General features: G+C 49.6%; 1 protein-coding gene across 4 annotated transcripts in view; it reads left to right on the top strand.

Annotated features, from left to right (window-relative positions):
* The first annotated feature begins 783 nt into the window (after positions 1 to 783).
* The window catches only part of MAST4 (microtubule associated serine/threonine kinase family member 4), a 634,279-nt gene continuing 612,274 nt past the window's right edge, over positions 784 to 22,788 (top strand). For 3 of the 4 annotated variants that reach the window (XM_062212154.1, XM_062212153.1, XM_062212155.1), the window contains exon 1: positions 785 to 1,200. In XM_062212154.1, coding sequence (XP_062068138.1) covers positions 847 to 1,200 — 354 coding nt within the window. In that variant the 5' untranslated portion in view covers positions 785 to 846. Of the gene's footprint in view, positions 1,201 to 22,788 lie in introns of all 4 variants that reach the window. The other variant, XM_062212152.1, reaches the window with a different exon arrangement.

Here is a 22,788-nt window from a genome sequence, read left to right on the forward strand (position 1 = left end):
CGCACGCGGAGAACACCCGGCACGCGACCAGCCAGCCTGGACCCACTCACCGCACCACAAAGTTTCCTCCCTTAGGCGCAGAACGTGGTGCGTGCGTGTGCGTGCGTGGCTGCGCGTGTCTCCTTTCCCCTGATAGGCACCCCCCCTCTTCGGCTCTGGTCAGTTCTCCCCGTCCCACTTTCTCGAGACGAGGTCCAGTTCTTGGCCAAGGTCTCTCCGCCCCCTCGCCGTCTCCCTCTGGCGACCGAAGGGCGGCCCGTCCCGCCCCTGCCAAGTTCGGAGGCCCAGCCCCCGGCCCCGATTCCGTGCCCTACGCCGCCTCTCCAGGGACCCGCGCCTCGCCCCGGTGTTGCGCGCCCCGCGCTCCTGCGTGGACCCGGCGGCCGCGCCCCGGCCCCGCCTCCCCTACCTGGCGCCCGCGCGACCGGGCCGCGCCGAGCCTCCGCCCATCGGCGCGCCTGCCTTGCCATTGGCTCCCCGGGCTGCCCGTCTCCTCCGCTCCGTCCCGGAGGCAGGTTTTGCTGGAGAAGCCGCAGTCCCGGCAGCTCGGGCGCAGCGCGGGAGCACCGTGGATCGCCGATCGCCGATCGCCGGGCGGAGCGGGCATGTACCCGCGCGCGGGAGCCCCCGTCGGCCCCCGGGCCAGGGCGGCTTCTAACTTGGCGGCGGGCTCCTGGGGCCCCGCCGCGGCCATGTAGTCGCCGGCGGGGCTCCCCGCAGCTCGGGAGCGGCAGCGCGAGCGAGCCGGAGCTGCACAGCCGGGCAGCCTGCAGCTTCCCCTGGAGGCGCCGAGTGCGCCCCGCGCCCCAGCCGCCCCGCGGGCAGCACTTTGGGCGCTAGAGGGAGATGGGAGAGAAAGTTTCGGAGGCGCCGGAGCCGGTGCCCAGCGGCTGCAGCGGCCACGGAGTCCGGAGTCCCGCGCCGGCGGCGGCCGCCGAGTCCTCGCCCGGCGCTTCCTCCGCCGAGTCGTCGTCGGGCTCCGAAACTCTGTCGGAGGAAGGGGAGCCGGGTGGCTTCTCCCGCAAGCCGCCGCCGCCACCGCCGCCGGGCGGCGCCCTGGGCAGCCGGCCGCCCGCCCCGTGGGCTCCCGCGCGCGCGATGCTGGAGCGCGGAGTCCCTGCACGGCCGCCGGTCCCCGGAGGAGCCGCGCCGCCCGCGCCCCGGGGCGGCAGCGCGTCCCAGGAGGAGCAGGACGAGGAGGTGGGCCCCGCCTTACTCCACTGCGCCCCGGGTCCGGGCGTGGGGCAGGGGCGCACCGGCGCTTGGAGAGGGGGAGGGACCCCAGGCGTTGTGCCGGGATCCCGGCAATGACAGGTCGCAGGCTCCTGCGGGTCATTGACTCGGGTTACGGGGCCGGTATCTCCGTGTGCGTGTGTGCGTACGTGTGCTGTCTGCGGGCGTGCGTTTAAAATGTCAGAGCGGCCAAGTCCCTGATGGTGGTCTGTGCTCTGGTGGGTGTGCAGGTGCGATCTGGACGAGGTCTGCTTCTCCAAAGTGGGCGTTGCTCACTCCCGGCGCGCGTGGGCCAGGGACACGGTGGTTAGGGGGAAAAGACGGTGCGTGGCCGCCGCGTGGCACGACGGGGTTTCGGTGGCGCGGGCCCCTGGGTCGCAGCCCGCAGCTGGGTCCTCACAGCATGCGTGCTGTGACTCGCTGTGCTAGGCAAGCGGCGTGCACGGGGCTCCTTCCGACTTGTTTCCAGGACGTTCAGATGAGCGCTCTGAGGAGCGCGACAAGGGACGCCCCGCCTGGTTCGGGGGACTGCGTCTCTATCCTAGTTTCCTGGGAGGATATTTGTCCAGAACGTGCGGGCGTCTTCCTCGCGCACTGAGCCTATGGCTCTGGGGTTCTCCTGGCTGCTGCCAATGGCTTTTTCTGCTTTTGGAGGATAGTTAAGGAAACCGCAGGTTCTTCAATGTCTATAAGATTGTTGGCAATGATGTTGCTTGTGTGGAAATCCTCTTGATCAGGCAGGGCCATAAATAAAACATCACCCTAACCCAGCCCTTTTGTGAAGTGAATTCCTCAGCGCCAGAGTAGAATTCTTTTCATCCGGATGGGTGAGCTGTAATAAGTAACTGCCTTTGCCCCTAGGGGAAGCGAACTGAGGTCAGTGCCCTGGCAGTAGCCCCTTGGGCCCCCAAGATGTGAAACAAGGACTGGATCTGGGACAAGGCCAGGGGAGGCACTCCCTAGCCTGGCAGAGATGGACTAAGGCTGAGCTGGGATTTCTCAGTACCCATGGCCCGGCCCTCCCATCACATGGCTCCGGGACAGGTGGCTGGTGTCCGGCTTTCCTGAACTGTCCCTGCTTTCGAGTTGTGAGACCTTGGGTGTGTTGTTTCACTCTTCTGAGGTTCAGTTCTGTAAAACAAGAACTTCAAGGTAAAGCTAATTTTCACAGAAGAATTTGTGTTAATTGTCAGAAATTTTGGATGGATCCGAAGTTCCAGGCTGATGGCAGTAGCAGGAGGCCAGGAGTTCAGCGAGCGCCACACCCTCCTGCTGCCACATCCTGTACTGTCCGAGTGTGCCTTGCTAGTTCCATCTGCCTTTATAGACACCAGGCGTGTGTTAGGTGTTCACCCGGCCCTCCTGCTTCAATTCTCAGAGATGAGCTTGTCCCTGGGAAGCTGGGGGTGTACCTTAGCCTAATGGTTTTCTCTCCAGACCCTAATTTAGCGTTGCTGCTGGTTGCCTGGTGTTTTCTGATTATCTAGGAGGGTGTTCCTCCACAAACGGTGGTCTTGCAGATGTAAGGGAGCCAGTTAGGAATGCCTCACTTTTCATCGCAATTCTGTAGCTCATTTGTTGCCTGGCCTCGGGGTGACACTGTTTTGCTTTCTCCGAAGTGGATATAATGATAACTTATTTCACAGGCTATACAGCGAGGATTGACTGATTGAAACACATTTTGGAAAGTGGAATGACTAAATAACATTGGTCACTACTTGTGAAATCCCAGAATTGGATGTAAACTGATAGTGTATTGCAATTTATTGTGTAACTTAACCTGTGGCAGCGGATGCTGGAAATTGTCCAGGAGTGAAATCTTGATTTGCTCTGAGAATTTTGGAGGGAAACTAAAACCTTGTAGGCTTGCCCCCTTTGGGAGCAGAGAAGTGAAAGCCTTGTGAGAGGGGCTGAAGTCCAGGGCACATTTTCTGGTTCTTAACACTGGTGCTGGTGAGTCTTAACCTTGCATGGGATTGGGAACCTTTTTGAGAATCTTATGAAAGCTCTCTTAGTTCTCTCAGAAAGCACGGCCAATTATAAATATGCTCTCAGGGGGTTAGGGAATGCCAGGTGGAAAACAGCCTGGTGGAAACACCTGGGTTTATTTCTAGTTCTGCCAACTTGAGTAGCTGTGGGATCAAGGACCATTCAACTGCTTTAAGCCTCAGTTTTCTCATCTCTTAAATGGGAATGATAGCAGTAGAGTTGTTACACATTTCATGTGTGTCATCTGATTTAATCCGGGCACAATATAGCATTGAGTGCCAAGTGAATATTAGTTCTATCAATAGTGAATCAGTAATAATTATTAGTACATACTAACTTTTATGTTCATTTGAGATAAACTTTCTGAGATGGAAATGTGAGGTCGGGCTGTCCTATTGCTTTGTTGATGCATAATTTTTATGTTGCGTTTAGAGGACCTGAGGCTGTGTCTATTGTTTATGAGGGTACTTCAAAAAGTTCATGGAAAGTTTATTATGAAATCATACATGGATTTATAACTCTTCTGCGCTAAAGTAAACCTAGCTTTTCATTCCATTTTCCAAAAGCTCCATTTTTAAAGTACCTGCATATTGCCATTTTCCTAGTGTAAGCTGGGAAACAGCTTTTATTTGCCTCAGGTTGTGGTGCTAGTTATAACGTAGTGGGGCCCGAGTGTAAAGCATTAAAAGATTTAAGTGCAACTCATAAAATGGAGAGAGGTTCAGTTAGATTTTAAAATTGTTATGTCTAGCTTGGGAGATTCATTATTTTCTAAGTTATTTTTTTAACGGTAACCTGTTGCATCAATTTTTGAAAATGCAGCAAAATTAAAGTTTCTAGTATATGGTAGCAGTGTTGGTTTTTTGACAACCTTGTTGAGGCAGCTTCGACTATTTCTGGTCATGTCAGCAGTGTTTGATTCATTTAATATTTTACTGTCAATATTTGCATAAGCTTACAAAGTCTCTTATAAATAAGTCAGCTTTTGGTGTCTTAAAAATAATGCTTTCTTGGCACTAATGGTCATTTTTATTTACTTAATATTTCCAACCACATATGACTTCTCCTTTCCCATGTCTGTGGCTTTAGGGTCTTCATGGAGAGGGGTTACACACTGCATTGCTGGTAGTTAATGCCATCTAGACTGGAGAGCTATTCCCCAAAGACATTTACCTGCTATGGCGCAATGCTGGCCCCTAAAAATTTTTGTTTTAAAGATATTTTATAAGTTAATTTGAAAGGCAGATTTACAGAGAGAGAGGAAGAGAGAGAGACAGATCTGTCTACTGCTTCACTCACAAAATGGTAGCAGTGGCTGGGCCTGGGCTTGGCCAGAGCCAGGAGCCTTGAACTACATCCTGGTCTCTCATATGGGTGGCAGGGGGCCCAAGCACTTGGGCCATCTTCTGCTGTGTTCCCAGGCACAGTAACAAGGAGCTGGATTGGAAGCGGCATAGCTGGTACTAGAATTGGTGCCTATATGGGATGCTGGTGTCACAGGTGGGGGCTTACTCACCCCACGGTGCCACAGTGCTGGCTGCCCCAGTCTCCCAGCATTTCTGAGATTGACCCTTTGGCATTCTGCCTCCATTAGTTGGATCAAACACAGGCACCCTGTGATGACTCTAACGTGGTCTTGGTGTGCTGTTTGGTAATTGTTGGTTGGCAAACTTGTCGAGAGCAGGAACTCTCACTATGTATGTGTAGCACAGTGCCTCCCATGTATTACCAAGGGCTCAGGAAATACATACGGAATGGCTGGGGAGAAATGATATCTGCAGGGGCCGGCGCTGTGGCATAGCTGGTAAAGCTGCCGCCTGCAGTGCTGGCATGCCATATGGGTGCTGGTTCATGTCCCAGCTGCTCCACTTCCAATCCAGATCTCTGCTATGGCCTGGGAAAGCAGTAGAGGATGGCCCATGTCCTTGGGCCTCTGCACCCACATGGGAGACCTGGAGGAGGCTCCTGGCTTCGGATTGGCTCAGCTCCGGCTGTTGCGGCCAATTAGGAAGTGAACCAGCGGATGGAAGACCTCCCTCTCTCTGCCTTTTCTTCTCTCTGTGTGTAACTCAGACTTTCAAATAAATAAATAAATCTTAAAGCAAAACAATAAGAAATGATACCTGCAAATACTCACACATTTGATCAAAGGGTGCCTACGTGCCTGTTCATTTGCTTTGTTCTGAGTTATGATGTTCAAACTTTGAGAAGAGACCGGTTCACAATGAAAAACATTATAAGCAGTTTTTTTCCAGGCAAATGATGAACAAAGCCAAATCATTGAGAATCCACTCGAAATGCTTTGGCAAGGCCTCGTTTCACCTTTGAGACTTTCAGGAGTAGAATGGCAGAAAAGGGCTTGGTAAGTTAAAAGGATTTCCAGTTTAATATACACAACTACACTGTACTCTGCTACACTAAGGGACTTAGCAGCCTAAGTTGGGAAGCAGTTTCCATTGTTAATAATAGGCACAATGATGGGATAGCTTTGAACTGTTCTATTAAATGGGTTATAAGTCTGAAGACTACTTCCCTTTTTTCCTTTGTTATTATATGAGAGGCAGAGAGACAGAGACCAAACGAAATGTTCCATCTGCTTGTTCACTTTCCAAATGCCTGCAGTGGCCAGGGCTGTGCCAAGAAGCGAGGAGCTCAATCCAGGTCTCCCACGTGGGTGGCAGGGCCCCGATTACTTGAGCCATCTTCTGCTGCTGTCCAGGCTGTGCGTTGGTAGGAAGCTAGAATTGGGTGCTGGAGCTGGGACTCAAACCCCGATACTCCGAATTCTGCCTGTGACGTCATGTTGTGCATGTGGGTGTGTGTGGGGGTTGCCCACATGGTAGGTGGTAATGCAGTGGATGAATTTCTAGTGTTCATTGCTTCAGAGAATAAATAGCAGAAAGCAGCCACGAATTGAGCAAAGGTTTCCGTTGAATTTATCTTTGATTAATCACAACAGCTACAAAATTTGAAAAGAATAGTGCATAAATCTTAGCATATTTATTATTTTGTCTACTTTGTTGGCTGGCTACTCCAGTGAGAGTCAGTCAGCCAGTATGTATTGAGTCTGTGTCTGTGGGAGGCATGGAGACGGTGCTGACTTCAGCAAGCTGCTTGTCCAGCGGGGAAGTCAAAGGTGGCAGGTGGAGAGGCTGGGAGACAGCGTGTGTGACCACAGGTGTAACTCATTGGTTCTGGGGGTTGAGGGCTAACTGGTCCAGGAAGTGCTGTTGGAGGAGAGGGATAGGGAAGGGGAGGAAGGACATGGGCTTGGAGTGATCCAGGTGGAGGAGGCCTGTAAGCAGGGGTGTGAGCATGGCGGGGCTGTGGCTCTGAGCAGAATCCAGGCTGTCTGGCGGGGAGGAGAGGAGCGCAGGGCGCTGGATGATGCTTGGCAGTGGAGGCACAGAAGGCTCCTCCAGTGCTGTTTGGCCTTGATCCAAAGTGTACTGGGAGCCTCGGAAGGGTGGGAGCTGGGAAGTGATGGGGTCAGAAGGCCAGGCAGCATGAGGCGCACCTGTTGGGAACCGCAGGTGAGGCCTGTGTAGGTGCTGCAGGGCGGGGATCGAGCACATGAGAAGAAGGCATCTTGACAAATGGGGTGTGGGCAGCCTCCTGGCAGTTCAGGTTCTCCGGGTAACTACATTTGACATACTGGGGATCACCAAGTTGTTCATGGAAAATGTGCGTGATCTCTTAGTCCCAGTCTTCCTTTGTGAAGTGGTCTTGTGTAGCAGGAAAAGAATTTACATCTAGCCAAGAGAACGTCTTAGTGTGAGTATTCGTGCTGCTTCTTGCTATAATCTCATCTTATTCTTAGAATTTTCTCCATGGAGAAACATCAGTGAGGTCAACACACAGCCCAGAGTGAGGAAAGGCCTTGCAAGGCACATTTCCCTGGGGAGGCAGGGGTCGGGGGTGGGGGGAACACAAGGACAGATGCTCCGAGATGCGGCAGGAAGTGTGGTGTTTGCGTTCTGACACACATAGCCAGATTGGATTTTCCTGGTGAGGACTGGGTCAGCTTTTTAGCCTACCACAAAAGCAAGCCAGGTTTTTTCTCATAAACAGACTTGTGACTCCACTTACGTGGAGTGCACCTGAGCATCCTAAGTTGAGCTGCCCTCTGCAAATTAAGTTTACTAGACGGAGGGCCGTGCAGGGCTTCAGGCAGAGGTACCACCGCCGTGCAGCATCCAGCTGGGCCCAGTGAGGAAGCCCAGCAGAATCTCTGAAGAACCCACTCTGAGGCCTTTGAGGGAGTGTCAGGTGTTTCCGTGTTGCCAGTGTTTCAGAGCCTATGCCCACTCAGCGGGTCCAGTGCGAGAGTCCAGCTTTGTGTTTTGTTTGGTCCCTGGGAGGAGGCGCGTGGGAATAGCATGGAATGATAATAAACTGAAGTAAGACACCTGTGGAGGTACCCCACTGTGAGAAGGGTCCAGAGCCAGGTGGCACGCTGTAGAGGAAGCTGAGTGGAGTGTGTGTACGTGCGTGTGAGCAAACATCTGAGGAGGATGGCGGTACTGCTCAGGCAAAGGCCAGCCCTTGTCTTTGCTGATCGGGCTCTTGGGTTCTGGCCTGGGCAGGACCTGTGTTCCTTTCCTTTACCCGTGTTTCCCTGCTCCCAGGGTCAGGGACTGTGGGGCCGGAGGGTGTGGACTTCTGGTCCTGGTTCAGCCTCCTCCAGGCTGAGTGGCTTTGGCTGCATTACTGTATTTTCTCATGTGAAAATAGGCATGCCAACTCTTCTTGCAGAAGGTAGTTAGGAGAATTAACGAGATGTTTTATGTGGAACGCCTGGCCCAGAGCATGCACTCCCAAATGGTGTTTAGTATTTGTACTGAGTTTGGAAAAGCTAGGGTGTGCAGAAGGTCAGTGCCATCACTTCCCAGGGATAAGCAGAGGCCTAGAAGTTCCTCCCCCATGGAATATGCTGGCAGCACATTTTGCTGGTGGTCCTAGGCGGCCTTCCATTCATGAGTAAGTAGGTCTGTAGTGTAGTTGTGGCTTAATTTCATGGACAGAGCATCTCTTATGAGGTACTAACAACAAAACTTGGGCATATGGTTCATTAACCTTTCTGTTAAGACACCATCTCCCTGTGTGTGTAGAACCTGCTCCTAGTGATCAGGTATTAAATAACGTCCTTTTAAAAGGCTCCAAGGAGGGAGTTAATCAGGTGGCTGTGTCCACCATGTGGGGAGGCCGGTGGGATGACCACGTGCTTCAGTGCAGTGTCCTCCGTGGTAACTCGGGGCCGAGGATAGGGTGAGAAGGAGGCCAGGTGATTATCTGAAATCAACTTTGGTTCCTGTAGGCATTGGGGTGGGGGTGGTGAGGCAGGTGGGACCACTTGAACTTCTCAGAAGGGAGATCTGTGGAAATTCGAAGGAATTTTCAGAAATGCAAGGCTCACGTATGCCAAGTACTCAACCAAAAATTCTGCTTCCTCCCTTGGGGCCATAATAAGCATTTCAGTTCTTCAGACAAAAGTGCTTTCTGAGAAAACTTCTATGCCTGTGCAGCAACCGGAAGTCACTCTCCGGAGTACCTGGCTCTGTCCTGTGCACTTGGCTCAGGCTGACACTGACACAGCTTTGCATCCTTTCATTCAAAGACCCTGGTTTTCTTTTATATGTCCAATGTTTTGCCTGTGATTTCGTATCTGGTCATGTTATTTGAGGTTAAAGCAGAACATAAAATACATGATGCTGCAGAAACCTGATTCTACAACTTCTGTGTTCTCGTTTTTCTCTTTGCTCTGGCTTGGTGCTCTCTCCCCTGGTTCAGGATCCTGGAAGGATGGGGGACAGAAGTCACCTGTGCTCCCAGGGCTGGGAGAGAGAACCGTCCCCTCCAAGCTGAATGTGCTTCAGGTCCGCGGCCAGCAGAATATCCCATCCGCTCGGTCGCGTGTCAGCATAAAGGGAGCTTGTGGGGAGTTCAGCCTGCTCCACTTGGCGTGAAGACCATTCCTTGCTTATTTAATGATTTGAATTCCTGGCTGGACACCTGTCTGTGAGATGCTTGTGAATTTTGCATGCTAGGCTCGCACTGTCTGTCGGGCTAGCCCACCCGCTCCCCTCGCACACACAGCCCTGATGCTTTCCATCACGGAGCTCACTTCCCTGAACCTTTTCAGCCAAGTGCTTGGTAATGACCCTGGGGGTGGGGGAGTTGGGGTCGATGGCAGGGGAGATGGAGACACTTCGCAAATTAAGGCAGCTTTTCATAACTAATTGCATAGGCTATCCTGGGGAAACTGAAAATAATTTTAACCTTCTTGACTTTAGCAGTGTTTTTTGTGGAAAGCAGGCTCACAAGTAGCCCCAATTTAGTTTGGGTAGATGAGTGCCAGTTAACAAACTCACATCCGCTGTGGGTCTTTGGGCCTCTGCTTAGAATTACCTTGGCTACTTTTTTAGTAAACTGAGCAGTTGAAGTGCTCTAAGCGCGCAGTGTCCTCCTAGCTGGTGATTTTGTGCCTTTCTCTGTTCAGCTCTCACACTTAACATTTGTCTTAACATTTGTGGTCTTAAATTTGTCTTTTCAGACTTTTTTTTAATATACAGAAATAGAAGCACCTTTGCAGTTGCAGGAATGGCCCCAGTGCTGTCTCAGTGGTCGGGAACCAAAGTTAAACTGGGTAAGGATTGGAGGTTAAAATCCTGGGCAGCCATACACTCCCCCTGGGCCTGGTGCCCACCAAAAGCACATACTTAACATTGTTTCTTAGGGCAGTCATTGCCAGCTAAACATTAAGGTCTTGAAATGGAATGCGGCTGTGATGAAATCCATTTAGTGTATAAAGGTGAAGTGATGAATTTCACAAACAGGCTGCTTAGGAACCCAGTGCATCCATTGTGGCAGGTCCCGGTGCCTTGCGCACGCCATGAACGCACTCACTTTGCTTCTCACGCACGAGCTTCTAGCTGGAGTGGCTTAATTGAAAGAAGCTGACCCACATCCCAGGCTTCTCGTTTTAAAAAGAGCAGCTCAAAGGCAGCCAAGGCATGGAGGGGAGAAGCGGGGAGGTCCATCCCAGACACTTGGTTCCTGAGAAGGCACCTCTGAGCTGGTCTACGTTGGGGAGGAGAACTTCCAACATCCGCAGTGAGTGGGCTGCAGACCAGGAGGCCCGAGGAAGTGCCCCGGGGGCTGTCACCAGACTGGGAAGTGGAAGTACAGCCCTAGTTTAAAACTGGAGAGACAGAAAGAGAGAAGAGGAAAGTTTCTTGTCAGGTGATGAGAGAGAGCCTTCTCTCTGCCCTACATTTTGATGCTTTGAATTACTTATCCACTACTCAAAATACTACTGCGGTTGGCTTCATTTAGTGTACTGTTTGGTTTCCTTGGAAGTTCCTGGCTGTTTATTCCGCCGGCCTTGACCCTGTAACCCCAGTGAGCTGCCCTGGCTCATTGTTGCTGGGAGGGGCGTAGTGAGGATTGGGTCCTGACCTCCCCGCACCCCCCTCCCCATACCCCCACCCCACCCTGCAGACCCTCAGTTCTGGTTCTGAGGACCTGGAGAAAATGGAAATGGTGACTTTGAACTGTCTTGATTGCCTTCATAAAAAAAAAGTCAGTATTGCTTTTGTTGTCAAGATTTCCACTTTGAAATGTAAAACATTTCCACCCTGTGGGTGACAGCTTAGCTCCCACATGTGAGCAGCCTGAAGGTAAGAGTGTACAAATTACAGAATGAGGGTGGTTATGAAGAGTTGCTCCAGTGGAGTAACTGCAGGAGAGGTTGGGAGCCTGCTGAAATCCTACTGGTTTGTGTTCCTTTAAAATTACCTCTGAGCCATCCCTTTGTGTCAGGCCCCCGTCATTCCTTGTTGCTAATTTGTTTCCTTTTTTCCTCCCTCCAGTCTGTAGATTGGTTGTTGGAATTTTAAAATGAACAGGAGGGAAAAAAATCCGACAAATTGATGTAGAAGGCTGTAGTAAAACCTTTACCTCCTAGAATGCTTGGTGTAGAGGGGGAGGGGAGACTTTCTTGGTTACAGAATTTTATGATTCATTCATGATTAATTGGAAAGCTCTTTTTGTTCGCCCCATATGGCTTACCTTTTTTTCTATAATGTCACGGTGCATTTTCCTGCCTTATTATTCTGTGCTGAACAAGCTAATTTTTTTTAAACGATTGGGCCTCTTGTAGAGCTTTGGGGGCCCTCACAGTGGGCATCAATCATCTTTGAAAACTCTTGAAGATATGAGAGTATATGAGAAGAGATAGAAAGTGAGTATAAAATTGTGATGTTATCGAAAGTAGATACCTTGATTTCTTCTTTCTAACTTGAAAAGTTGAAGATAGCAAAATGGATTCTGTTTTCTGAAGGATTTATGGTATTTTTGTTCCTGGGTTATGGTAGCTTTAGTATATAGTGTGACTGTATCCAGAGGGTGTAACAGTTTGCATGGCCCTGGCTTCTGTTATTCCATTTGTTTTGCCATTCCTGTTTTGTACACATGGTTCTTTGGGATACTGTTAACAGTTGACATATTTCTTCCCCAGGAGATCCTGAGCTCTTCCACAGTGTTCTATCCATTCAGATCCCTGCAAAAGAGTGCATGCTACACAGAGGAAAATGATAATAATGCATTGCACAAAATCGCAGTAGAGGCTTAATGTATGTTAAGACAGCAGCCTCAATATCTTGTATGCATTTACTCAGGTTTTCTGAAAGTCTTTGAAAAAAAATCAATGGATAACTTAATTAGCCTATAGTGTGGTGCTGTAGCTCAGACTCCCCCCACCCCCCCCAGCCCAAATGAGTGACAAGGAGGAAGAGGATGGTGGGAAGGACTTGGGAGGAAGTAGGTGTGAAACCAGCTAGGAACGCTGCATTCCTTGAGGTCCCAGCTTCTTCCCTCTCTCAGCGTCTGAGAATGTAGCACAGAGCCTTGAGTGAGTGGCATGTGATGAATGAGTGCTGAAAGAGCTGTCAATCGTTGAACCTCCTAGGGAACAGGTCCCTGTGAGTTTAGATTGAGTGTCCATCCGTGAAACTTCTGTTGAGGTTAGTGCTAAGATTTAGAAGCTGTGATCCTGGGTGTTTAGGTCATCATTTAATGGGATGAGCAGGTTTGTATAAATCAAAGAGGTTGACTCCAAACTGTTTTTTTCCACTCGCTTTGGGAAATGAAGACCTTTGGCTCTTCATTAAAATCAGTAAGGAATTTTGGCCACATTTGAAAGGAGTTGTTTTAATTTCTGATGACAGCCGGCTTTGAGACGTGAGCAGCGATGCTTCTTAGATCTCGGGCTGGTGGTGGTGCTGCAGGGGCAGGGGGCTGCGGGAGTGCTGGCAATTTGGCTGGTGACAGGTGTGACGTGGGACAGAGTCTGAACTCCTGCTTTGCTGGGCAGCTTACTGGCCTCTCTGAGCCTCTTCTGGGATGAAATCGGAGGTCCTGAGCTCCAGGACCAAGTTTCTGTTTGCCTCTTACTATAAAAACATTACTTTGAGATGTTCAAGTTCTTCATCAGTGTATCATTTAGTATGGAAATATTTGACCTTTTTTTTTTTTTTTCCTGAATGACTCGGTAATCACTTGTGTAGTCAGACTTATGAATAGGCACCTTCTCCACCACCCTACTTCCCAGCTTGGTTAAGGTATAATGGACAAATCAAAATGATGTATTTATTAATGTGTTCTGGTGTATGCATGCATTGTAAAAGGATCAAGCTTATTAACATAGACATCACCTTGCATGCTTGTTTCTTGGTAGGGAGAACATTTAAGACCAAGTTATGTGTGAAGAATCTTCAAAAAGTTCATTGAAAACTGACTTTTTAAAAAATAAAAATTTGAGAGGCAGAAAGGACAGAGAGCGACTCCCAGCTACTGGCTCACTCCCCAGAGGCATGCAGCAAAGAGGGGGCTGAAGCAGGGGAACGCCGTCCGGGCCTTCTGTGTGGGTGGCAAGAGCCCGACCACTTGAGCCCTCATGGCTGCCTCTGCATTAGGAAGCTGGAGTTAGGAGCCAGAGGCGGGAGTCAAATCCAGGGACTCTGACGTACAGTACAGGCATCCTAACTGTTGGCTTAACCACTGGGCCCAACACCCAGCCCACATCACCTAAGAGCAACAAATTCCATTTCCCCACAAACTTTCTGAAGCCCGCCTGTTTCTTGACAGTAATTCTCACAAGGACACTTAGTGTCACGGGTTCCCCTGTCAGATTATGCTGACTTATACATCCGGGGAAAATGTCCTTTACTTCCATGTTCTGCTTTGGTTCATCTTCTAGAGTTCTGTGTTTCCATCCACCATCCCTAATCAGTGCAGAGTTCTGTCTCTCCTCCTGGTGCCTGCAAAGGGTTCAGCTCCAGACGACAAGGTCATTCTGTCTCTCTTGATACTGGTATGTGCCGTTGTGTCGGCCCGCCCACTCGAGTCCTCTGGCTCCTGGGAGGTTTGTGAAATGCTTGGGTTCTTTGAACAGTCGCTGTGAGCCTGAAGCCCCAGGGCCAGAGGAAGTCTCATCACAGAAGGCTCGTTCAGCCAACAGGTCAAGGGAGTTGCGAACGCGAGCCCCCTTTTCAGTACAGAGTAACTTCGAGGACTGCGTATTATGATCTCGACTGAGCCGCAACTGCCCTTTGGAAACTGCTCAGGGTGGCTGTCTATTGAGCTGTCTTGAAAATCGGTGAATCCATCTGGTCACTGGATGTTACCATCCAAGGTAAGATTTCAAGGATGGCCTTGGGTGCCAGCTCCTGGGTGTGGATTATAGAACTGTGTATCTTTCCCTTAGACTATCTCTGCAAATCCTTGGATTGGTGGCCGAATCCACAGGCTCCAGACAGAAAAGTCTCGGGTTAGGAATTCGCCTCTGTGGACCACATGTCATGAGTCTGTCACTCCTGTGTTCTAGACCAGCCGTGGAGACCCTTTTGTTCTGCCAAGGGCCACCTGGATATCTATAGCATCACTCATGGGTCATATGACATCAGGTTAGAAATTCACCTGTTAAGGATTTATTGAATTCCGAGTCTGCCTGTGGCTGCCTTGGCAGGGCCAGACCCAATGATTTTGTGAGACTTCTACAGCCCATGGGCTGGACGTTCCCCACTCCTGGCCTAGAACAGCAACTCTGATTGTAAAACTCCTCCTTTTAGTTGAAATATCGGTATGATTGCCACTCTGTCAAACAGCCAGGACCCTCCTGCGCTATTGTGGCTGCCCAGCTCTTGATGGGGGACTAAAGCTCGTTTACAAAATTAAATCAGAATCTATCAGGAATTCCTGTGTGTGCATGTGTGTGTGTGTGTGTGTGTGTAACAGAGGCTATCAGCTTTAGCCAAAGCCCTCTATGGGGAGTTTCATGAGTTCGTTTGAAAGTCATTTGCTTGGAACTTGGGGTGTTTTTTCCCATAGAGCCGTCAGTTTTAAATGGTGATTGAGTTTCCTGATCAGCCTCCAAAAGCCTAGTGCTGGAAATGGGACAATAGTGCTAGTCTTGATTATGATTGTAGAGACTTGGATCTGAGATGTCACTTTTTAAATTTTATTTTAATTTTATTTGGAAAAACAGAGGTGGGGGTTGGGAGAGTGAGATACTGAATGAGAGAGACACACAGAGATGTCTTTCATCTACTGGTTTAGTACCCAAATGCCCACAACAATCAGGAGCCAGTCTGGCTGCAGCCTAGCCCAGCCCCAGCCATTGTGGCTGTTTGAGGAGTGAACCAGTAGATGGAAGATATCTTTCTCCCTCTGTAACTCTGCCTTCCTCAAATAAATAAATAAATAAATAAATCTTAAAGCTAGGAGCTAGGAACTTGGTCTGGGTCTCCCACATGGTGCAGAGTCCCAGCTACTTCCATCATCACCTGCTGCCTCTCCAGGTGCACATTAACAGGAAACAGGATTAGAAGTGGAGTGGAGACTTGAACCCAGGCACTCTGATATGGGATGCACATGTCCCATGTGGAGTCCAAGCACTGTGCCATATGTCCACCCCTTACAGGCTATTTTACACCATCTTCCTCAGAGAGGGCAAATGGATACCAAGGGCCAGAGCCCAGGTCTCTGACTGCCCACTTCCCTTACTGCACTGCATCCTCTGACTTTCATTCCTTTTTTTTTTTTTTAAGATTTATTTATTTTACTTGAAAGTCAGATTTATACAATGAGAGAAGGAGAGGCAGAGAGAGAGAGAGGTTTTCCATCCACTAGTTCACTCCCCAAATGACCACAACGGCCAGAGCTGCTCTGATCCAGAGCCAGGAGCCTCCTCCAGATCTCCCACATGGGTGCAGGGACCCAAGGACTTGGGCCATCTTTCTGCTGCTATCCCAGGCCATAGCAGAGTTGGAAGTGGAGCAGCTGGGCCTCGAACTGGCGCTCATATGGGATGCTGGCACTGCAGGTGGCAGCCTTACCCGCTACGCCACAGTGCCGGCCCCTCATTCCTTTCTTTTTTTTTGAAAGGCAAAGAGAGATCCTCTACTTGCTGGTTCACTCCCCAAATGGTTGCAATGGCCAGGGCTGGGACAGGCCAAAGCCAGGAGCTTCATCTGGGTCTCCCATGTGGGTTCAGGGACCCAAACATTTGGGCCATCCTCCAATGCTTTCCCAGGTGCATCAGCAGGGAGATGGATGGGAAGTGGAGCAGCTGAGACTGGTTCTGGTGCCCATATGGGATGCCAGCACTGCAGGTGGCAGCTAATTCTGCTGTGTCCCAACACTGGCCCCTCTGGCTTTCCTTTCTAACATGATCTTCATTTGGGGTGCAGGAGGCAAGTCTGTGTTGCTATCCAAGAGTGGGGAACTTCCGGCCTGTGTGCTATCTAGGGCCTGTGAAATCATTTGGTCTGGCCCTGCCAAGGCAGCCACAGGTGGGACTTGAAATTCAGTAAGTCTATAGCAGGCTAGTTTTTAAGCTGATAATGTTGTGTGGCCTGTGAATGATGTTATAAGCATCCAAATGGCCCTTGGCAGGAGGAAGGGTCCCTACCCCCTGCCTTATAGCACTAGGGACAATGGTCTACTCCCCTCACCACCAAACGTCACACTGGCCCAGGCCTCTCCTTTGAAACGCGGACCATGGCATCCGATGCCACGTGTTCCTGTTCCAGCTTGGCTGCTTCCAGGGACTGCTTTTGGAATCTCCAGGCTGCTGAGTTTGAGCAAGCAGAGGATGTTTTGATCGCTTCTGCTTCCTGTGCTGTCTGCATCTCTCTCTGCTCCTCTTGTGAGAGGGTTAAGGCGGAGCCGTGGAATTAATGCAATTTGTTCTTGTAAAGAGATGGCAAAAGCCCCATCAAAATCGCTTCTGGCCAGGTCCTAGCATTGGGGAGCGCTCCTCCCGAGCCTTTCCCAGTGTCCCTTTGGAGATCTTCATGGTAATTAAAGGGAAGGAGAGCAACAGATCTTCTTCAGTGATAAATACAGGTTTATCAAGTGCTCTCCTGATGGTAGCTGTGAGCCCTGCTGAGAAGCATCAGGGTGCTCGCTTTGTACTGGGGAAAAACCTGTAATGACAGGGAGACTTGTTTTGAATTAAGACGCCGTTACCTGCGGCTTTTAGAAATTTATTTTGACACTTAAGGACATCTACAAAAGTAAATGCAATGACTACTCCTTTCTTTCTGGGCTTGGATGAGAAGTGGCAGATTATATGATACAATTCCTACTAAAATGTAGCTTTTTACCAACTTGATTCATGAGTGTTCACAACTTTGTTTCTAAACTTGTAAAAGGAATTACTAGTGTTTCAAGCCTTACCCTTCCGTCTTGGGCAGTCAGAATAATTTGAGTTTGGAGGGGCAGCACAGGTTTGATGTGGTTAATTGAAATAGCTGCTGGCCTAGGTAGAGCATCCTTGATCAGAGTGCGATTGTGCGGCTCACGTTAGCCCACACTCGCGAGCTGGGACTGTCTCTGGTAGGTGGAAGTTTCAGGGCGGTGAGTGGACTGAGTCGAGTCAGCCTCCTGAGGTTTAGGTTTCTTTTCTGCACTGCTTCCTTTCCTTCCACTGCCTGCTGGCTGCATGTGTGAAGGGCAGAGAGAGAAGTCATCTTTAGGTGCTAGATGATGGGATGAGAGAGGAAGGGTGTTACCCTCACCTTCCCCTTCACAGAGCAGGTGCCTGGTAAGAGCCCTTTTTGGAGGTGAGGTGTGGGGCTGCCTCCCACCCCCACCCAGCTGCTGCTAACCCTTCTTACTGTGGCTGGAGGGCTAGTGTGAAAGCTGCTTCTGTTTCTCTTGGTCCAGATGAGAGGTATTCATTGAGCCTTGCTGCTTGGAAAAGGCTGTAGGTGTTGGCAGGTGAGGAGCAGAGGGGGACGCAAAAGGAGTGAAAGACCTGGCGGGCACCGAGAGCCAGCTAGGGTCAGGTTGGGAGACATGGCACACACAGACTTGACCTGTGTGCAGTGCACACCCTGGGCATGGAAACCACGTGATGTAGACAGAAGCTGGAGAGAGTGATCAGCCGGGGGGGGGGGGGGTTACCTGGAAGTGGGCCATCCACAGCGCCTTGAAGATTTTAGGTTTTTGGAAAGGAGAGGGGGTTGTGTCGGATTAAGTTATTTGACCTAGCCTCACCGTGTACATTTCCCAGAAGTGGTTACAGTCTTAGGAATGTCTTCTATTTATTTCTTCAGTAGCAATAATATTTACGATGAATAGTAATCGACAGGCTGGTTTTTAAATGTGTTTATTGCTGTGTTTTCTCTATCTAGTACCAGCTTATTTATGGCTTCATAACTTTCTAATCAAGAATATTGTTTTTTTTTTCTTCTTAGATTTATATTTCTCTGGGTAATAAAGCAGTGTTTACAACTAATATTTTTGAGTCATTTTCTTAGGGGACTTTTTGATCTTGTTCATGGAGGGGCTACAGTTCAGGGAGAAAGTATGTTTGGTAAGAGTTTACCTAGGAACTCATTTTCAAAATGATCTTTGGGGTAGCATTTTCTTCCCTTGCTGTGAGATGTCTTCCAGTTGCTTGGTGCTTGAAGTTTGCCAGATTCAGAGCAGTGATGTTTTTGGCTCAGTGGAAATTCCAGACACCACCTCTCTTTTCATTCCCCCTCCTCCTACTGCCTCCTCTCACAACACACTTGGAGAAACTTCTTCAAGGAGACTTGCACCCTTTTGCTCTTTGGCAGGCGTCATAGCCCCATCACAGTGGAGGCCCCCACATTGGTGAGGTCCTGGTGTCCCTATGACCATCCCAGCCCCTCGCCCTGGAGCTTGCCTGAACCTCTGTGTGGTATGGATTTGCTGGAATGTTCTCAACAGCCACAGAAGGATTGGTCTCAGGCACAGAGCTGGTGACTTCAGTAAGAAGTTTCTCGGGGCCTCGGCCTCTGTTGGGGCAGCTGGTTCCCGGTGTGTACAGGTGGGGAGGGAACCGAGCTTTCTGGAAAACCTGAATCCCTAAAAGCATTCTGAGCTCCGTGTGTCTCCTCCTGTCTTCTGCAAGCATGGGGGTGGTTCCTTCCTTCAGAGAGTGAGTGGATGCCAGGTGTGTGACAAAGGTGGCCGCTTCCCAATGCCATACAGAGTCACAAAGCAAGGTCCCCAAGGGGACGGTGAATGGGAAGGGGACGAATTGGCATTGGCAGTGCCCACGTCCAGGAGGTGCAGTGGGGCAGTGCTGCTGCTGTGACGAGTACTGAACTCCCAGATGCGTTGCTTTCCACCCTGCTCGCCCTTCCTGGCCTAGTGCTTCGTAGCCCTCACTCTGCCTGTAGGGGAAAAACAGCTTGGAAAGCAGTGTGGGGGCCCCGAGTGAGGCTCTGGCCAGTTCCACCACTTCTTCAAAGATTCTGTGTCCCAGTTATTTTTATTATAACCACAGTGTGTACCCTGGGCTTGGGAAATTTGTAGCTACCACTGTGCTGTGAATCTGGACTCTGAATCAAACTGAATATCCACCCTGTCTACACAGGGCTTGCTGACAACAGAGTGGGCGGGTGCATGAGGTGCAGGAATAGACACTGTTCCTGTGAGGCTGGCTGGCAGCGGAAGCCAGGGCGCTCATTGGCCGTGACAGTTTTTTATTTTTAAAATTTTAAAAATTTATGGAAGGTGAACAAATTTCATCTGCAGATTTAGGAGCATAGTGATACTCCCCACCCTACCCTCTCTGCCACCCCCCTCCTGCTTCCTTGCTTATCTTTTCTTTTAATTCTAACAATGCCATATTTTCAGTTCATTTTATAATCCTAAGATTAACCCTCTATTAAGTAAAGAATTCACTTTTTTTTTCTCTTTTTGAGCAAGTTTCTTCTTATTGCTTGAACAAGCAGATTTCTTCCGTGCCTAAAAGACATGGGCCATCCCAGGCCTCCCAATATGAAGAGGGTGTTAGGGAAGAGAGCTTGGAGAGCAGGGCCCTCAGGGTTACAGAGGCTGGGAGAGCCCACTGCCCCCTCGTGTAGGAGGTAGGGGGGCTCCCCTGAGCATGTTTCCATTTGGGCAAAATATGGGACTTCCTTTTGATGCTTTGGTAGGGGGCACATGTGGCAGAACACTGCTTTTTGAGCTTTTTAAAAAAGTTATTTGAAAGTCAGAGAGAGATTGATTCAGTCCCCAAATGGCTGCAATGCTTGGGGCTGGGCTAAGAGCCAGGAACTTCATCCAGGTGTCCCACATGGGTGGCAGAGATCCAAGCACTTGGGCCATCTTCTGCTGCTTTCCCAGGCCATAAGCAGAGAGCTGGATTGAAAGAGGAGCAGCTGGGACATGAACCAGTGCTCATATGGGATGCCGGTGCCACAGGTCGAGGCTTAGTCTGCTATGCCACAGTATTTTCCCTGAGTATAACCTTGAGAGTGTTGAGGTTTTACTCCTGCTGTCCCCATGATCAAAACATGGGTTCCTGAAAATGCTTCACTGCTATAGCTCCACAGACTTAAAATCTTGGTCCTGGTTTTCTGTGTAGTTTTTTTTTTTTTTTTTTTTTTTTTTTTTTTTTTTTTTTTTTTTAAACACCAGTGAAGTCCAGACAAATGAAAGGGTGGTACTGAGAGTCAGCTTTCCTTAACTCAGAGGTCATGTGCATCCTTCCATCCTTCTGTTTGTCTGCCCCGAGGGCACTGGGCGTTACCCACGGACCTGTTCCTGCACTTAGCTCATCAACTTGTGGTGTCTTCCCTTGCCAGACTGTGAGCTTCCCAGGCGCAGAGCCCTTGTCTTATTTATTTTGCAGCCATAGCCGTAGCCTCCTGTTGTGCAGTAAATCTTTGCTGAATAAATGAATGCACAGAGCAAACTTGGCTTGGCAGCATCAGGGAAGTTGCAGCTTGGCAGTGAGTGCCAGCCACTGCCAGGTACATGCCAGCAGCACTGCAGACAGGGGTCCCCTTGTGAGCTCATGCACCATGGTCATGGGCAACGCAGGAACTTTTCACACTCAGTCCATGTCAACATAGCGGTTCAGAGTTGGATTCAAAGAAGAGATGATTAACGTTTAAAAATATTTTAAATGTCATATGAGGGTTCTTCAAAAAGTTCTTAGAAAATGTATACTATGAAAAACCTATGCATGGATTTCAAAACTTTTTTGCACCAAAATATGTTTATCTTTTAATGCCATTTCTCCATGAACTTCTAAAACTACCTTTGTAGTTTTAAGTTTATGTAGAAGTCAGTTTTTTTTAAACTTATTTGAAATGCAGCATTACAAATGGGGGTGAGGAGAGCAGAGACTGATCTTCTGCTGGTTTACTCAAAGTTGCAATATGGCACAGCAGGTAAAGCCACCACCTGTGACACCCCATCCCATATGGGAGCTGGTTTGAGACTAGGCTATTCAGCTTCCAATCCAGCTCACTGCTGGTGCACCTGGGAGGGCAGCAAAGGATTAGCCCAAGTCCTTGGGCCTCTGCCCCCATGTGGAGACCCAGAGGAAGCTTCTGGCTCCTGGCTTCAGCCTGGCCAGCCCTAGCTGTTGGGACCATATGGGGAGTGAACCAGTGGATAGAAGAGCTTTCTCTCTCTTTCCCTCTTTAACTCTGACTTTAAAATAAATAACTCTTGGGGAAAAAAAAAAGTGGCTGGGGCTGGGCCAGAATGAAGCCAGGAGCTCCATCAGGGTCTCCCATATGAGTGGTAGGACCCAGGTACTTGGGCCATCTTTTGCTGTTTCCCAAACACATTAGCAGGGAACTGAATAAGAAGTGGAGCAGCAGGGCCTTGAACCAACACCCCGATATGCGATGTCAGAGTTGCAGGTAGCGATTTAGCCCACTGTGCCACCATGCCAGCCTTGGTTTTCTTCCCATGATGCTTCCCAGGACCCTTCTGATCTTGCTGGTCCAGGAGAGGAGAAGGCCCAGCATGGCCTGCTGGGGGCGAAGACCACTTTTTCTGGATGGACAAGGTTTTAGTAAGCTCCGTGCTGAGAGCCTGGCAGGGGCCTCTGTGGGCAGGGCAGGGCAGGAGAGGGCAGAGAGATTGCACCCTCCATCCTGTGAACAGGAACACAGGAGACAATGTTTGTAGAAGCGCATTCTGGGCAAGAAGACTGAGGCTTCCTTGTTTCACTAGTAGGTGAGTACTGCCCCTCTCTTTGCTTTGACTAATTAATTTCCCGGACAGCATTGCTAGCTGGCAGCTCCTCTCCACAATTGGTTGCTGAATTGCAGTGCTCAATTATGTGTGTAATAACATGCTATAAAAACATATAAAGCTGGGGAAAAATGGTTTTAACTGAAGTGGCTGAGCCCTGAAAATAGACACCTTGCATATTCACATCTGGACTGCAAGGAGAACATTAAATCTGTCATTAATGATTTAATTGACTGGATTTCTTCTCTGAAAGGTAAAGGAAAACATTACAATTAAGTGTGAGGCGTTCAGATTACCTTCAAATACTACCAGGAGTGCATCTCATTAAAATACTTGGGTTTCCTGATGCTGTTAATTAGAGGTGATGGGGCAGGCATTAACGGGGGCGGTGTTGAGATGCTGTTTAGGATGCCTGCATCAGATGCCTGGCTTCCAGTCCTGGCTCTCGCCTGGATCCCAGCTTCCTGCTCACGTACAGCCTGGGAGGCAGCAGGTGACGGCTAAAGTACTTGGGTCCCTACCACCCACATGGGAGACCCAGACTGAGTTCCGGGAACCTGGCCTTGACCAGGAGCTGTCTTGGCTGTCATGGGCATTTGGGGAGTGAACCCACAGATGGAAGATCTCTGACGTTTTACCTTCCAAATAAAAACAAATAAAGGAGTGATTCTCTGTGGCTGTTCAGCTTTGGAAAATACCAGTAATGCATCTTGGCACAGACCTTACTGAAGACCTACTGTGTGCTAGGCACTGCACACATGCTGTCTGTACATTATAGCATTTAATTCTCTCCTTGCTCTTCCGAGGAAGGTGGGGGACGTCGCTGCTTTCCAGTTAAGGAAAGTGAGGCTCCCAGGGATTGAATAACTTGCTCATGATTTGTATAATTTAAACCAGTGCTCTTTCCCACAGTGGGTCAGGACAAGCAGCGAGGGGCTTATGAATGGGGTTACCAATACACTGACAGTTTAAAAAGTGAAACCCATGGAGTATGATTGCCAAGCCCTACCTGAATCCCTGCTCACAAAG

The sequence above is a fragment of the Lepus europaeus genome, chromosome 15 (assembly GCF_033115175.1).
Source record: "Lepus europaeus isolate LE1 chromosome 15, mLepTim1.pri, whole genome shotgun sequence".
NCBI classification, from domain to species: domain Eukaryota; kingdom Metazoa; phylum Chordata; class Mammalia; order Lagomorpha; family Leporidae; genus Lepus; species Lepus europaeus.